This window comes from Botrytis byssoidea, assembly GCF_014898295.1.
Source record: "Botrytis byssoidea strain MUCL 94 chromosome Unknown BBYS_003, whole genome shotgun sequence".
NCBI lineage: Eukaryota > Fungi > Ascomycota > Leotiomycetes > Helotiales > Sclerotiniaceae > Botrytis > Botrytis byssoidea.
In genome coordinates, this window is record NW_024065844.1 from 823048 (window position 1) to 838305 (window position 15258).

Here is a 15258-nt window from a genome sequence, read left to right on the forward strand (position 1 = left end):
TCATCTGGGTTTCACGAATGAATGTCATCAATAACGTCAAATGTTAGGCAACAGAGAATTGGATTTATATAAAATGATGATACTATTCAATTTCTCATCCCAAGTGGATAGTCATCACTTCTGGCTGAGTTTATGAAGGAATATACATTTTAATCATCTCAAGCCCATTCTAATCTCCTGACCTACTTTCATCTAAAAAAAATCTTGCCAAACTCAAGATACAAGAGTAGCAATTTAGATCTATACTCAGATAGATATCAAGCAAGATGTTTGTGACGTATGATCCGGACGGAGATCTGGTCCTACTTCTCACCCGAGTGGTAGAGCTGGGAGACACAAATGAAGGAGAGAACCTGGGAGATTCAGCAAAGACAACAACAGAATCACGAGACTACTCGGAGGAGAACGATTCAACGGATGAACCAAGCGCTAGCAACGAAGATGTACAGATGTTAGTCTCATCCAAGCACATGTGTCTTGCTTCTCCTGTATTCAAAGCCATGCTTCAACACAGCAACTTCAAAGAAGGCCGGGAACTAGCTTCTGCTGGCAAAATTGAGATTTCCTTGCCTGACGATGACCCTGACGCTTTTGCAATATTGATGTGCATTATTCATGGTCGGACAAGGAACGTTCCTCGTGAAATCGATTTAGATCTCTTATCGAGAATCTCTACCCTGGTCGATAAGTATCAATTACATGAGGTAGTTGAAATTATGTCTGATAGATGGATATCATTGCTTGAAGCCGAGTTGCCAGAGGAATTTACCGACGATTTACTTCCATGGCTTAGTATCTCTTGGGTATTTGAAAAGCCAAGTATCTTTAAAGAAGTTACTCGAATTGCAGAACGACAAAGTAATGGTAAGATTGGTGAAGAAAGAGATGATATTCCAATACCAAATCGAGTTCTTGGTAAGATAGATTTTGCCCTTTTCCCTGAAGTTTTGAAGACATGACATGACTAACACTAGTGAAGATGCAATCCAGGAACGAAGATTGACTGCAATAACCGACGCCTATTTGATAGTCGAAACAATAGTCAATACCGGTAAACATCATTGCACCGCACCCCGTAAAGATTCCTTCGAATGTAGTGGCATGGTCCTTGGAACGCTCCTCCAGAGCTCTACCAAACTAGGCATATTTCCCGTGCCAGATCTCACTGACACCGATCTCACGTTCAACTATGTTGTTAACCAAATCCGCAAAGTGGAAGTGGTTGCTCTTTGCGATAAAATATCTCCATTCAAAGACTTTGAGTATCATCATTGGTCTACTCATGGTGTCAAACAGGCTATCGATACTGCACTGGCGAATCTTGAGAAGAGGCTATCTGGATTAGATATGGAGGATTTCAAGAAGGGGAAGAAAGTGCGGCCAGAGATTGAGCTATCAGCGAGAGCGAAGGCGAATAATTTGGACATGACACAGTTGTCGCTTACGCCTTCTTGATATCATAAATTTAGGAGTTCTCTGAAGAAAGCTTCTAGGAACGAGAAGATATACTTAATTACTAATCATTTGCCCACACTTCACTTTCGTTGTCACTCTCTTGCTCTCACTTCTTAACGAATACAGCCTACCAAATACTCAAATTAAAACCAATTATCAGAAGTTCAAAGAATAGGACTATACTTCTTCCTCGACTTTGCAATTCGATATCAGTTATCTCACTCGACGTTTACAAGTAACGATATCATATACACCACAACATCCTCGACTTTAGCTTTCTCGAAACTTATTTCTCTTTCGTATTACATCTACAGCTTTGCCGTCTTCGAAGACCCACAGAAGTCTTCATCTTAACAATTTTTTCGAATCTCTTGTCCTCTTTTCCATCAACAATCTCCGATCGACATCGAATAGCAATCCCAGTACGATGGCATCAGACACCGCCGACGTTTCAGAGAAGCTTGTCTTTGATACCAAAGGCAATGTCCTTCTTATCTTTACACGGAATTCTGAGGATAAAGAAGAAGGCAAAAACTCACTAAATGAGTCAACTTCGTTGAAGAGGAAAACGTATTCTTTCCTTTAAACTCTCTCTCATTGATTAAAGCTGACAGTACTGTCAGTCCCGATGATACCCCCAACAGCATCGCTATGCTTGTTTCCTCGAAACATTTAATACTTGCATCGCCTGTCTTCGACGCAATGATTGGCGATGCTAGATTTAAAGAAGGGGCAGCGTTACTCGCGTGTGGAAAGGTTGAAGTTAAGCTGCCTGATGACGATCCTGATGCATTCGCAATCGTAGCCAATGTTATCCACCATCGCAACAAAATGGTTCCCGAAAAAATCAGCTTTCAATTGTTCGTAAAAGTAGCAATCATTACAGAGAAATATCAAATATCTGGTGCGATGCGGTGGGTTTCAAAAGAATGGTTCGATAATTTGCCTTGCTCCATTCACAATAAACTCGGTAATCTATATGCGCTCATCTTCACGTCATTGGTCTTTGGCAACGCCTGCGTGTTCGAGAGGCACACGCGGAGGGCAATCTTGCACTCTAAAGGTAATTTTGGTGCTAATATAAAGGATGACTTCTACTTTCGTCCCTCAATCGTTGGTAAGTTTAGCAAGATTTAACTAACGCACCATCGACTAACTTGATACCAGATGCAATCAAGGCAGCCCGTACGCAAGCTTTGTCTGATATATTTGATGCGCTCAACAGTTTCATCAAGCGAGGAACTGAGCCTCTGGCATGTTGCGACGACCGACACGATATATGCGGTATCATGACTACTGGCTCTTTTCTAAGAAGTATTCATATTGATATAGGTTGGCCACTTCCTCCTGCGCCATATACCGGAACCAATCTCTTCAACCTTCACAAATGCGTCTCCAAACTCAGTATTCGAACTTTGTGTGCAGAAAGAACGAAACTCGGTGAACATGGAGGAACTTTAGTGCCTGGTCTAGGGTGCAAAAATCAGCAGATGTTCACAAAGATGATCGAGGTGCAGATCAAGGAGCTCGAAAGAAAAATTGTTGGTTTGGATATCGAAAAGTTCCAACGGAAAGTCCCAGCGAAAGGGGATTTGACATTTTGTGACTAGCTCTTGACATCAATAAACCGTGGCAAGGAGGTAGTGAAAAGAGCATTTACATGGTAGAATTCGATATGATATGGGTCTTCCTCTCGGTTCAACGAAATCCTGGTATCACATACACGGCATCCATCGCATGGGAACGAGTTGAGAGAAACATACAGCATCAGTTTACATCTATATTCACAGATAAAAGCTTGATCTATAGCGCCATGTCACTACTAGAACAGGATCAGCACATTGCATGGAAGGGAAGGAGAGTAGAATTCAAAACACACCGGGTATCAACTTTACAAATACGGCCTTGAGAATCATCACTTCTACCTCACGAATCTTCGTAGCTCTACCGTGGAACAACATTGCTGGGAACCATCATTGCACATTATTCATCCGGAAAACAATTTCACGCACAACACATCTTTACCAAAAGTCTTTACATCTCTCCATATTTTCTCCACTTCATACGCCAGATTAGAAAACGCAGCATATCTCTAAACACTGGGAGAATAATCTGAATCAGATTCGTCTCATATGAACTTGATCTGGAACATTTTCAATATCCTTACATAATTGCTTTCTATGCACCTGACTATATCTTTCTGGTAGCTTCGCGATGCTTTGCTCAACTAGTTATCAAGTATGTGATAGTAATACAACATCTTAATCTCAATTTTCTCTCCTCCTGTATCTTGAGGGCCTGAAATTTTATGATGTCGCCGTGATCGCCCATTTCTTATTGTTCTAATCCCTCATACTAACTTGGCTACTCATTTAGTATTCTGAAATGCATACACATGTAGTTTCATATGTGACTTCATCAATGTTCTAGTATCCAGTCCAGGAGTAGACGCCCATGAGACGACCAAATTCACACACAGATCTCAATCACCATGAAGCGACATTCCAGGCTATTGCATTTTCATTTTCAACTCGTAATCTACAGCCTAGTAAAACCCTCCTCAGGTGGTTGCAACCAATTCCTCTCATCATACACATTCTCCCCCTCAATAACATGAAACGTGTAAATAATTCTCCCCTTTTCGCTCGTATTCCTCTCACTCTTATGCAACAAATTTCCATGAATAAGCACCAAATCTCCCGCCTTAACTTCACCCATTACATAACTGCCATTCTTTTCATCTCCCTCTTTCTCTCTCTTCTCTGAACCTCTCGGGAAAATCTCCCCCTCATTCTCCACAAACTCCGTCCCCGCACCATCTTTCCTCCTCACAAACCTCTTCCCCACCCCCTCCCACTTATGACTCCCAGGCCAAAAACTCAAACATCCATTTTCCCTCGTCGCATCTTCGAGCGCGTACCAAAATCCTACTGCACTCGGTGGGTCGGTATATAAAAATGTGGAATCTTGATGAGGAGGGACTGCGCCGCCAATTTCGGGATTCTTGCAAATTATCATTGATTGCAAACATTTGGGTTGTTTGAAACCGAGGGACTGCGCGATGAGAGAGGGAGAGTGAGTGGCATTTGGAGAGAGAAGCGCGGCGAAAGAGGGCGAGAGTGAATGGAGGGCGTGCCCGATTTTGTTTATGGAGAGGTGTTTGGGTTTTAGGAGTTCGCCTTTTGGGGAGAGTGCGTCTATTTTCTCCGGTGTTAGTAATTTATAGCGAAGATTCAATTGAATCCAACAAGGTTGTATGAATCAAAAAAAGTACATAAAGTGAACAATTCATGATCCAAAATACGAGCAAACATACCTTCTTCAAAGAAAAATCGTATCTTATCACCACTCTCTAAGAAATAGCTATCGCCAACATGTTCAACGTCATCTCCTTCTCCAGTACTAAACTTCGTCATAGGATGATCGTCCAGCGAGAAATTGTTCAACATAGAATGAGTTTCGGATAGTAAGGAGGAAACTGTTTCTTGGGAGAGAGCTCTTGGGATTATCAGATAGCCATCTTTGTTAAAGGTGTCGAGCTGCTCCTTGGTGAGGCCTTTAGAAGCAGTAGGAGGCGACGATGTACGAGAGGGAGACATTTTTGCTTTGAATTGAGGGAATTCCTATTATTGAGAGAGTTGAAGGTATAAAAGTAAAGCTAGTTGTGGAGTTTAAGGAAATGGATTCTCTTATCGAATGACCCCTCACTCGATAAGCCTACCTGGATCGAATTATTTCGGAATTGCCCGAATGGCTCGTTTGCTAGAGTATACTTTCCAATTGTCGAGAGCAGCAATCTGGTCTGGTATCTGCATCCTGCAAGATCTACAGCACCGGTAGCTGGTGATATGAGGGCATCTTTTGTATGGAAAAATAGAAAACCCGCGGGATGTATCAACCAAGTCCCAAAAGGAATAACGTTTACAGAAAATGACCACAATACATTCTAACTCGCATTGGAAAATTAAGAGCACCTGGAGGCAATCACAAAATACCATCATGTTTCAACATCATATACCGTTTTTCTCTTCTAACGATAACAAACACGTTTGTAATACAAATCCCGATGTCTCGAGTGATGTTGGCTTGAATAGTGAGTGCGTGGCAAAACGAGATCGTGAGCAAATCATCTTTCCGGCCTCCTGAGAAGGAGAAAAATAACTTATGATGCACAGGATTCAAAAAAAAACAGTTGGTCGCTGAGGGGTTCGAACCCTCGCATCTCTCGATAATGGTGTTTTCAGCCTCCTAGAAGGTGTCTTAAAACCATCGCCTTAGACCACTCGGCCAAACGACCTATGTTGTGGTGAATTCAGATTTAAATCTGTTATTTAAACTAACAAAATCACATGACAGAACTTTTCCACGCTTAACCTCATTCGAAAAAAATAATTAATCTTAGTGATGATAGCTATCCCACTTAAAGATTCCTGCCCCTCCAAAAATCTGCTTTTCATCCATTGAATCTTTCACGGATTCTCAACTTTTGCGAAAGCTCGAGCGAAATGTTTTGATGCGGGGCAAAAAAGGGACTAGTATTGAAGCACCCCGTTGATATTACAATCATTGATACTATCCCAATCTTAAGGTCGAGGATTTTCCTGTCCTGTGTGAGCCAGATAGAACTTCGATATTTAAATTGTTCCTATCTTCATTGCTTCTATCCACCCACTTATGGGCACCTCACTGAGGATACCATCTCTCAAAAGTACATCGTTGTGGCTCTCAACCAACGTTCTTGATTCTATGGTGCGTTATTCGAACTATCGAAATGAGTGAACACATATACTTGTGACTATCTAGTGTTTCAAGAAGAGCCATATATGCGTGTACTTCAACTTAATGGATGATATAGTTGCCATTTGGAAATCACATCCAATCTCTCGGAACTAATTTGATTCCCTAGATCGGTACAGTAGCATTTACCGAACTGGAAAGACATTCTTCCAAAGGCTCGAAGATCCATTAAGACAATCCTCAAGGCAAATTGGCCATCAATTAGTCCTGAAGCTACCTGGGGTCGTCAAACAAGATTGCTGAAATCGAGCTATCATCTGGAGTCTCACAGCACACTTGCTTGATCTTCTTGTATGTTTCCTCGTACACTCTACTTTGTGTTTTGTATGCGCCAATGTGAATCACACCACGCCTTTCTTAGTTGCTTACGTGCCTTTCCTCAGAATATGATTCTCCTTGAGAGATGAAGCCGTTCATGAAGTCATAAATTATTCTTCCTGTATTCTTTGAAAGATCTGAATTTTGGGCTCGCTATATTTCTTTGGTCGTTGGAACTTTGCACTCCGCTGTTCAAGCTAGCATGATCGCGAAGTCGGAGCAGCTCAAGACAAAGAGAAAGTTTTTTGAGAAAAATGTAGAAGAATCACTTTCTAGAATATCACTAGTCGGTGATATTTTTAAATATCAGTAAGTTTCTGATTGGTTTGATCTTGAATGGTGTTTGGTATTGAAGCAATGCTACACTCGAGACGATCGTTGACTCTTCCTCAGTGGGTTAACTTTTAAATGAGTAATGCCTGATTGTTGGGTGTATGTTATTGCGTAGTCATCATGTTTCCTTGCTATAATGCATAAGAAGAGGCTTCTCTAACCCAGGTCGCTTTGGGATTGGAATATAAAATACCTCATGGGTACAAATATCGCATAAATATAAACTGCGATCTCCATTTACTTAAGCTGTGGTGTTTACCGGATTTGCTAAGCCCAAGTCCTTCCGAATTTCCAACATTTTAGTTCATGGAGTGCCTCATATCTGCGATTGTTCATCATGGCACTGATTGCATTGTGTACCCTATGGCGGTCTTTGCTTTGATATTTCGTGGTATTGGCGAAACATGCCATTGCGGTGCTATCCGTTGCTGAATCAAAATAGCTTTTCGATGTCTGATTTCTTCAAAGAACTCGATTTTGGTGAGAGTTCATACGTATATACATACTGGACTGACTTACCTACAAATTTTTTGATTATAATATTCTGTGAATCAATGACTGAATAGGTCTAATTCTCAGCTAATCTGTCCAAATTTTGATTTGAAAGATGGCCGTTACTCCAATCCAGTCCCTCGTCTCAAGTCTACCCCCAGAGGTTCTTGCAAAGATCCCAGCTATCGCTGCTCCCCTCGGTGTCACCTCAAACTTGGTCAATCCAACAAGTAGAGGGTAGGTACTTGCCATTGTCAGTTCTGTATTGGCTGGCATTATGATAATATGTTACACTATTCGAGTTTATACACGATTGGCAATTCAGCGAAAAGTGACATGGTGTGATTGTTAGTCGCTCGTTGTCATTTCAAACATGCATTCAAACTAACTATATGTTAGTCACTCTACTTATAGGTTTCGTACGTATTATTCCTTTGGTCGTTTGGGTCCGGTATTGATTTACTAGTAGCCTAGCGCTTTGGTGGTCTATATCGATGTTCTAATATGTACGTATACCTACAATTATTACGCATGTATCAAGCATCAATTGATTATCCAAAAGCTGGCACTGGAGATTGTATTGTTGGTATTCATTCGTGGGATATCTCCTTATTGCGTCTATTCAGTCGGCGAAATTTGATAGTATGTATTCTTCTCCCCTTATCTACAACCCTTATGCTTTAAGATCAGTCCTCACATCAACCAGGCTCTTTACATAGGTACTTGGATGGTCTATTTTGCTCTAGGCTTCGTAAAGCTTTCTCTCTTTCTTATGTATCTTGAAATATTTGTAGGATTACAATGGATGAAAACTTGTGTATATATTGGTGCTATGCTTTCTTCCCTATTTTATCTCGCTATTACGGTCGGTCACTTTTGTCTGGCGACGCCTTTTAATGGCGAAACATGGAAATCACATATAGTCTCAGCCCGCACACTCAAAGCGATTACCTTTTCCGTTCCCACGGCCGCTGTGGGGTTGGCGATTGATGTTTATCTCTTCATCTTGCCGTTCATTGCTGTTATCAGATTGCATCTGCCAATGCGGAAGCGAATACCTGCTATGATGATGTTTAGTGTGGGATTACTGTGAGTGCAGCCCTACTATTCTAGATTCCATACCTGACATGTGAGTAATAACAGCGCCTGCATGGGATCTGCGTTGGGCATATATTACCGGGTGCGGTTTAATCGAACTGACGATATGGGTTAGAATCTTCTCAATTGCAATTGAGTATTGTGGGTATCTTCTTTCTATCCGAATAATCCGCTATAGAAGACGAAGCTAACAGGGAAAAAGTAATGTCGACCTAGATATCGGTATTATGTTATGCTGCTTTCTGGCCATGCGACTATTTCTCCGCACATACCGACACACGTTTTCAAGTGTAGCTGTCGCTCTCGCATCTTTTCTACGCTGTAGATTAGAACTATCAAAATCAAGCGCTCATATCACGATTTTTAAAGATGAATCAACCCAAGAATCTGCTATTACTAGACCAGCACCGATAAAAGCTCTGGGTCGTAATCTTTATCCAAATCTTGATGTGACGAGCCCTTCGGATTTTGAAGGTAGTGCCTTGAGCAGTAAATGTTGTAATGGCTTGAGCACAAAATCGGCTGGCGAAAATGCTTTTCCCATCGCTACTCATGAGCTTCGCCACTAGGCCTAAAATTGATGTTCGAATGAGCAAAGAGGAGAGTTAGCATTTACGGAGGAAGATAGTTAGTTAGATGAATATCAATCCTGTTTTGAATGGCCAGGATGAGGTTATACACCAGAAGAGGAAAAAAAAACAGATGGCATGTTCATTTAAAATATGGTTTCCAGAAGTTATCATGCAAGAGCAGAGTGGACTTACTAGAACGTGAAGTTTTGGCCTTAGAAGAAAAAGCACGTTCGACTTGGAAATTTAGAGGCACAGAAGTATTGTGATATATAATATTTGAAGAGAGTAATAGAGAATGTTGAACAGCCATGTAATAATATGAAGAAACAAAGCTGACTGCCTACTATGACTGTTTCCCACTGATGTTGAAGTGACTATTCTTCCGCCTGGTACCGACACGAATAAAGCAGGTTTCCTCAACGAAAGCCTTTTGCACATCATCACATCTCTTTGAGATCTGCTCTCATACAACCAGAATCCCTCAACATGACACCAATGGGTAATTGAGACAATAAGGACATCTGAGAAGAATCAAAGACACCAGGCTTTTCCTCTACTATTTGATACCCACAAGCCTACTTTCTCCTGACAAAGACACATTGTCATTCAACGAGACAACCAGAAAACCTTAAACAGAGCGAATGAAGCAAAGAGATCATAGCTGTGAAAGAGAGCGGTGATTTGCAAAAGTACCGGGCTCAAAAGGAGCCGTGTTGCGAAGTGTGATGCAATGAATGGGCAGGCAGTCCTTTTTTCAAGATTCGTAAAAGCTAGGGAGCACGAAGAAGTTTATGAGGGTGGGATTGCTGTAAAAAGGATGCTGCTGTGAGATAAGGACAGGAACACAATCCAATGTTTTGACCTGATGTGGGTGAGATGATAAATCGTGATATTGCGCTCTTTCCAATAATTTGTTGTTGTGCAAGAGATGTCCTCAGTCTATGGCTCATTCTCAGTGGAATCGAATAGAGAATGAGTAATCTCATACTACCTGCTAGAGACTCACTTAGTCACCCGCTCTTCTCCAAAAATCGCTATCGTTATCAATGTCATAATTATCGACGCTATAATTATCATCAAAATCATCATCGTCCTGAGGAGGATCAAGCCATTGATAAATGTCGTTGGGATCGTCATCCGATTTTGGGTTTTCCGTAGTTTTGATAGTCCATCCGTGATTCATCATTTCCCTCCTGATATAATCACTCGGTCCCTCCTCATACAAGTTGACAGTAATATTTTGTAGGGACGGAATGGCTCTGAAGTGAGAATCAACTAAAGCCAAAGCCTCCGCAACAACATTGAGATTATCAAGCTCATCGAGCCTAGTTTGCCAAGCATTGGTGCTTTCTAAATCGGTTTCAAGCGTAATCAAACTGGTACAGTCGTTTTGGATTTTCAACAAGCCCTGAGAGTCGTTAACTTCAAGCTCAACATTTGAGGGTTCCAGATCGTAGAATGCGGGAAAGGTGATAGCAATACGTCGTAAAGAGCTGGCATTAATAGGACCAATCTTGTTGAGAAAACCTTGAGCATTCCAAAGGTCGAATTCGAAAATATTCTGCGCGTAAAATACTGATGTGGCTTCGCCGTGGATAGTCCTACATGTGAAAAGTAGGCCCTGAGTCAGGTTCCTGGGTAGGAATCGCAGCTGGGAGTCTATATCGATAGAGGATTCACACACCAAGAGCTCCTCATATATCTTGTTGCGAAGCTCCCTGGGGAGGCTGAGAATGTTGGCCGTCATTTCAGAAGCGGTAGCGGTGTGTGTTTGAGGCCTCCTGCGCTCACTGTGACACGCAATCGAGATTCTTTTTCTCACGAGCTGTCAATTGCAGACACGATGTAGAGTCGACTGATGCCAAATATTTTGTTGGGAAGTTGATTGCCAGGTCAGAGTTGAGGAGAAAACCACTCCATTACCTTTCCACCGCTTAAGAAAACAAACAAGCAGTCAGCGTTGCATCAGCCACAAGCCTCACTTCTTGTACGACCTCATCCTGTACAACCAACCCGACTTGTCTGAATTCATTAGCTTATCTATCCTAATGGCCTGTCCGTCCTTGTATCATCACACAACTTTGCGGTTACTATTCAAGGCACACGTTAACAAGCACCAAGTAACACTTTCCATGCATTAACCCGTAACCTCGGGATCTTTCATTACCTCCTTTCTCTATCTGCCCCAAGTTATCGTGATCGCAAGCCCGCAAGCCAGGAAAAGAAAACTTATATCCCATTCCGTGGCTGTGAAGTTGTCTAACCTACCTAGCCTATGTGCACATTTCTTAGAGACGATTGAAGAGAGCCGAGGAGCAATACTTGTGCTAATTCGTAAAAATATAAGAGATGCTAATTACTAAAAGGAAAGGCCGAGGCTATCTGCCCATCAAGCCAGATGTTCCAATGATTGGCCTTCCATCTCTTGAAAATCTCAGTATGGTAACCTTATATGATGAGCGACGAGTAACTGCATATGTCAACGAGCCTCTAGATAAGCTTCGGCGCTATCATGGATTCAAGGCATGAGCTAATGCAAGGAACTGAGATATAATTAAGATGAGAAGCATGCTTTCATTGACCTAACTCCTAATTTGTAACCATCAATTCATATTAATCCAACCAAATTCAGTCCATCAATCGTATACGCATAGATTCATACAGCCGCTCTCAAAATGCTCAAATGCGATCCACCCAAATCAAGAGCCCTTGGGAAGTCTTTTTTACAGACATTCCATGTTGTTGCCAAAAGTATAGATACCGAGAGAATTAAATTCGAAACGTCATGGCCATGTCAATGTATCACGACTTTGTTGCAGATTTGCCCGGTTTAAAATTATGCGGAGATTCCTCCGGAGCGCTCACTTGGGATGAGTTCGTAGCCATCTTCAGGGGCGAGGGCAAATGCAGAGATAGCAATACCTGCAGCGGACGCGATCGAGAGACACCAACTAATAGTGCAGAAAATCCATCCTTTGTCCAGCTTCCAGCCTGGGAAGAATTGCTCATCATGGTCATATAGATATGCCTACTAACGGTCAGTATCATCTCGCCTCTCGTCCATCAATTTCCAAAACAAGCACAACATACCACAATACTCATACTAGCTGCTTCAACTATACCCACCAAGACCAGCAAGAAAGCTAGTATTTTCCAGCCCGTTTCTCTCTTCTGCTTGCCACCGAATAAGACAACTACATATGCCACCAATGTAACCAATTCTACCACAGCCGCAAAAGACATGAGAAATCCTACGGATCGCCACATGGAACAGAATCCCCTGTCTGGACCTGCACAATCTTCCGATGTAGGGAAATGAGAAGAGTGGCCTGTGAGCGAACTATAGCTGCGATGAAGTCCTATCGATTTCGTTACATGATTACCGTTAGGTGTCGTTACATCCCACGTAATCCAATCAGGTATGAAGATCGATACAAAAGTCATTGTTGTCGCTATACAACTCAAATGATCAGCTATTGTACTATGATGCTTTGGCAGAAGATGGCGAAATCAACTCAGAGGTTAGATTCTGGTCAAGATAACTGCCATGATACCGACAAATATAAATGATGCAGAGAATAACATACCAGCGATAAACACTGCGAGAGCGACACTGTAAACATAAACTCTCGTCATGGTGCTGTAAATATACCCAAGATTACTTTCGCAAACTTCCTAAATTCCCACCTCTCCTTCGATCCAAATATTTGTTCCCGTCTCGCCTTCAGGTACTTGATATCGAAGGATCAGTTTTGCTCTTGAAGAAATGTAAAGATAAGAGACGACGAAAGTCTCTAAAGAAAAGAGATTGGGAATGAGGGGTTCGAGTCGTTGTAATTGAATCAATATGGGTCTTCGAAGGAAGGTTGCGTAGTAGACCTATGCATGCAAAGCACAAACCTGTTGGCCTGGCCTGCCTGCCCTGCCTAATCGAGTGATTCGCTGATATTAAATAAAGCTTCCTCCAAGTCATCTATCGCCCAAACGTTCAACAAATGGCGGTGAACGACTGTTTCGGAGAGAGATCCGATTCCTTCAATTATAATTACCTATATCACGTCTCAAAATTTCAAGTAGATAGATAGATGGTCTCTGTGTATGTTTGAAGTGATGAGATTCTTTAACTTTAGGAGAGGTGGGAGGAAATGTCCAAACATGTCATAATGATTAACTTTATTAGTTAGACTCTAAAGAGTGGAGTGGAATGTCGATATGACGTTGGAGATTTAACGAGTTCGTCCTAATGGGGGGCTCCGGAAAATTCGACAGATTTTAATCACGAGGACTGATATTTAGATATGGCTGCATACAATTGCATACAATTGCATACAAGGTACAGTAATTAGTATCACATTATTACTACCTAGGTAAGTACTGATAAGAAGCAATTTTGTATGAGAATTGTTAAATTATTGGTGATAAAAGAACAATTGGCATTTGATGCCATGTCTTTTATTTGGGTATCTCAATTAACAATATCAAGGCTGATTTGGATATCGGAGAAAGTGTAACTACTGAACAGCCATCGCCATGTATTATTTGCTCAGCCATCCCTGATTGGCCATCCGAAAAGAAATCACGAAACCGACTTGGACGTTTTTATGTCCTCCAACTGGGTTATCGAATATGCAGTTGATATTTGTAGTTTGTAGGCAAGAAACATTGAAACGATTTGTAAGTCTTGCACCCACATCAGTTCTCAAACCATCCTTTTGGACAACCATCATAATGAGAGGTAAAATGTGATCAATACCACTGACTCAATATTGGATCCCGTCCTCACTCACTGTCCTCACTTTCGCTGCTGCTCGACCCGTCTTCACTGGATGAATCCTCATCATCACTTCCCGAACTAGATGAGCTGCTTGATGAACTGGAAGATGTATCATCTTTGTTCTTACCGCCTACCATTGACTCATCATCTGAGCTGCTATCATCAGAATCACTACTTGAATCTGAGTCAGAAGAGCTTGAATCATCAGCGGCAAGTGTCCGTTGCTTTCTTTTCCTCCCGATCTTCTGCGGGGTGCCGTCATTCAATCGCAACCTCTTTTCTCCGTCCGTTGCTACAGATTCTGTTTCTGTGGCTTGCGTATCCGTCGTTTCTTCGGAAGACGAAGAGCCCAATTCAGCAAGAATTTGTTCGGCTCTCATTCTTTTGGCCATTCTGGGAGCCATTGCTGCGTCCGACAATCCCATAATTACACCTTCTTCATACCCCATTCGCGACGATGCCCCACCGGCAGTCATTGATGCAACATATTCGTTGATCGCAAGATCGTACTCTCGTTGTCTTTTGCTACTGTCTGCCATGGTTGCTGGAAATCCAGAAGTGTCAGACTCTCGATCTTTCACCTTAATAGCTAATGCTTCGTCTCGAAGTCTTTTTCTGACGCCTCCCTGCAAACCTCTGACGTACTCGTAGAGAAGATGGACGTGATCGGAAGGGACGACCTCAACGTTGAAAGCGTGCTTCAATAGGTGATTTTGGTGATTTTTGTTGAACTTCCACGTCTCCTTCGATTCGTGATACTGTCTTAAATACGCTAAGAATGGACGTGGGGCGGCATTTGGTTTGGAGACTTTCGACTTCTTCACAGACTTCTGGGGCTTCAAATCCTTCTCAGTGGTACCATTTTCGGGTTTGGCTTCCGAGTTTGTCTTCTTGACTCTTTTCACTCTTCGTTCCTTTTCTGGGAGTGTAGTATCAAACTGTTCCTCGACTATAGGTGGTGCGGGTGTTGCAAAAGCTTGACTCGTAGAAGGGCCGTAGAAAAAGTCGTCTTGTGCTTTTTGATCGGCCACCCAACCTAAGTATAACTGTTTTATACTATCGCCATCTTGTGATTTTGTTTCTGGTGTGAATGTTACTGATTTTTTTAGTGCAGATTTTCTGGGTGTAGTAATGATTGAATCGGGAACGACCGATCGTTGTGGTTCAGAAGCAGGAGGATGAGAGTCGAGATTCTTCGGCTTTTTCGCAGACGTTTCGTGCTCAGACTCGATGTCTTCTCTTGGTCTTTTCTTATTTGCTATCTCGATTTCTCTAAGAGGTTCGGTAATTGAGGCTTGAATATTTGAATCCGAGGAATTTGGGGCCGATTTCAACTTTAAGCCTAATCGTTTCCATGAGGGAATTCGTGGCGCCCCTCCACTCGCGGAAGCTGAAGGTATCATGGCAAAGAACTCAAGA

General features: G+C 42.1%; 7 protein-coding genes across 7 annotated transcripts; 3 read left to right on the top strand and 4 right to left on the bottom strand.

Moving 5' to 3' along the window:
* Window positions 1-266: 266 nt before the first annotated feature.
* EAE97_001699 (uncharacterized protein) lies at window positions 267-1455 on the top strand (the record flags this gene model as incomplete). The annotated part of the gene is made up of 2 exons (XM_038872210.1): window positions 267-915; window positions 980-1455. 2 exons carry the CDS (start codon window positions 267-269, stop codon window positions 1453-1455), a joined length of 1125 nt encoding a protein of 374 aa, XP_038736768.1.
* Window positions 1456-1882: 427 nt separating this feature from the next.
* EAE97_001700 (uncharacterized protein) lies at window positions 1883-3065 on the top strand (the record flags this gene model as incomplete). The annotated part of the gene is made up of 3 exons (XM_038872211.1): window positions 1883-2025; window positions 2079-2572; window positions 2623-3065. 3 exons carry the CDS (start codon window positions 1883-1885, stop codon window positions 3063-3065), a joined length of 1080 nt encoding a protein of 359 aa, XP_038736769.1.
* A 928-nt stretch (window positions 3066-3993) lies between these two features.
* Window positions 3994-5574, bottom strand: EAE97_001701 (uncharacterized protein; the record flags this gene model as incomplete). Its single annotated transcript, XM_038872212.1, has 2 exons — window positions 4772-5574; window positions 3994-4652 (listed from the first exon to the last, which is right to left on the bottom strand). Exons 1-2 carry the CDS (start codon window positions 5052-5054, stop codon window positions 3994-3996), a joined length of 942 nt encoding a protein of 313 aa, XP_038736770.1. The 5' UTR covers window positions 5055-5574.
* Window positions 5575-7510: 1936 nt separating this feature from the next.
* On the top strand, window positions 7511-9062 carry EAE97_001702 (uncharacterized protein; the record flags this gene model as incomplete). The annotated part of the gene is made up of 7 exons (XM_038872213.1): window positions 7511-7632; window positions 7654-7742; window positions 7795-7814; window positions 7870-8037; window positions 8102-8484; window positions 8539-8603; window positions 8710-9062. 7 exons carry the CDS (start codon window positions 7511-7513, stop codon window positions 9060-9062), a joined length of 1200 nt encoding a protein of 399 aa, XP_038736771.1.
* A 1009-nt stretch (window positions 9063-10071) lies between these two features.
* On the bottom strand, window positions 10072-10812 carry EAE97_001703 (uncharacterized protein; the record flags this gene model as incomplete). Its single annotated transcript, XM_038872214.1, has 1 exon — window positions 10072-10812. The coding sequence occupies one exon, from the start codon at window positions 10810-10812 to the stop codon at window positions 10072-10074; it is 741 nt and encodes a 246-aa protein (XP_038736772.1).
* Window positions 10813-11901: 1089 nt separating this feature from the next.
* Window positions 11902-12701, bottom strand: EAE97_001704 (uncharacterized protein; the record flags this gene model as incomplete). The annotated part of the gene is made up of 3 exons (XM_038872215.1): window positions 11902-12093; window positions 12156-12517; window positions 12653-12701. 3 exons carry the CDS (start codon window positions 12699-12701, stop codon window positions 11902-11904), a joined length of 603 nt encoding a protein of 200 aa, XP_038736773.1.
* A 1143-nt stretch (window positions 12702-13844) lies between these two features.
* Window positions 13845-15242, bottom strand: EAE97_001705 (uncharacterized protein; the record flags this gene model as incomplete). The annotated part of the gene is made up of 1 exon (XM_038872216.1): window positions 13845-15242. One exon carries the CDS (start codon window positions 15240-15242, stop codon window positions 13845-13847), a length of 1398 nt encoding a protein of 465 aa, XP_038736774.1.
* Between the last annotated feature and the right edge of the window lie 16 nt (window positions 15243-15258).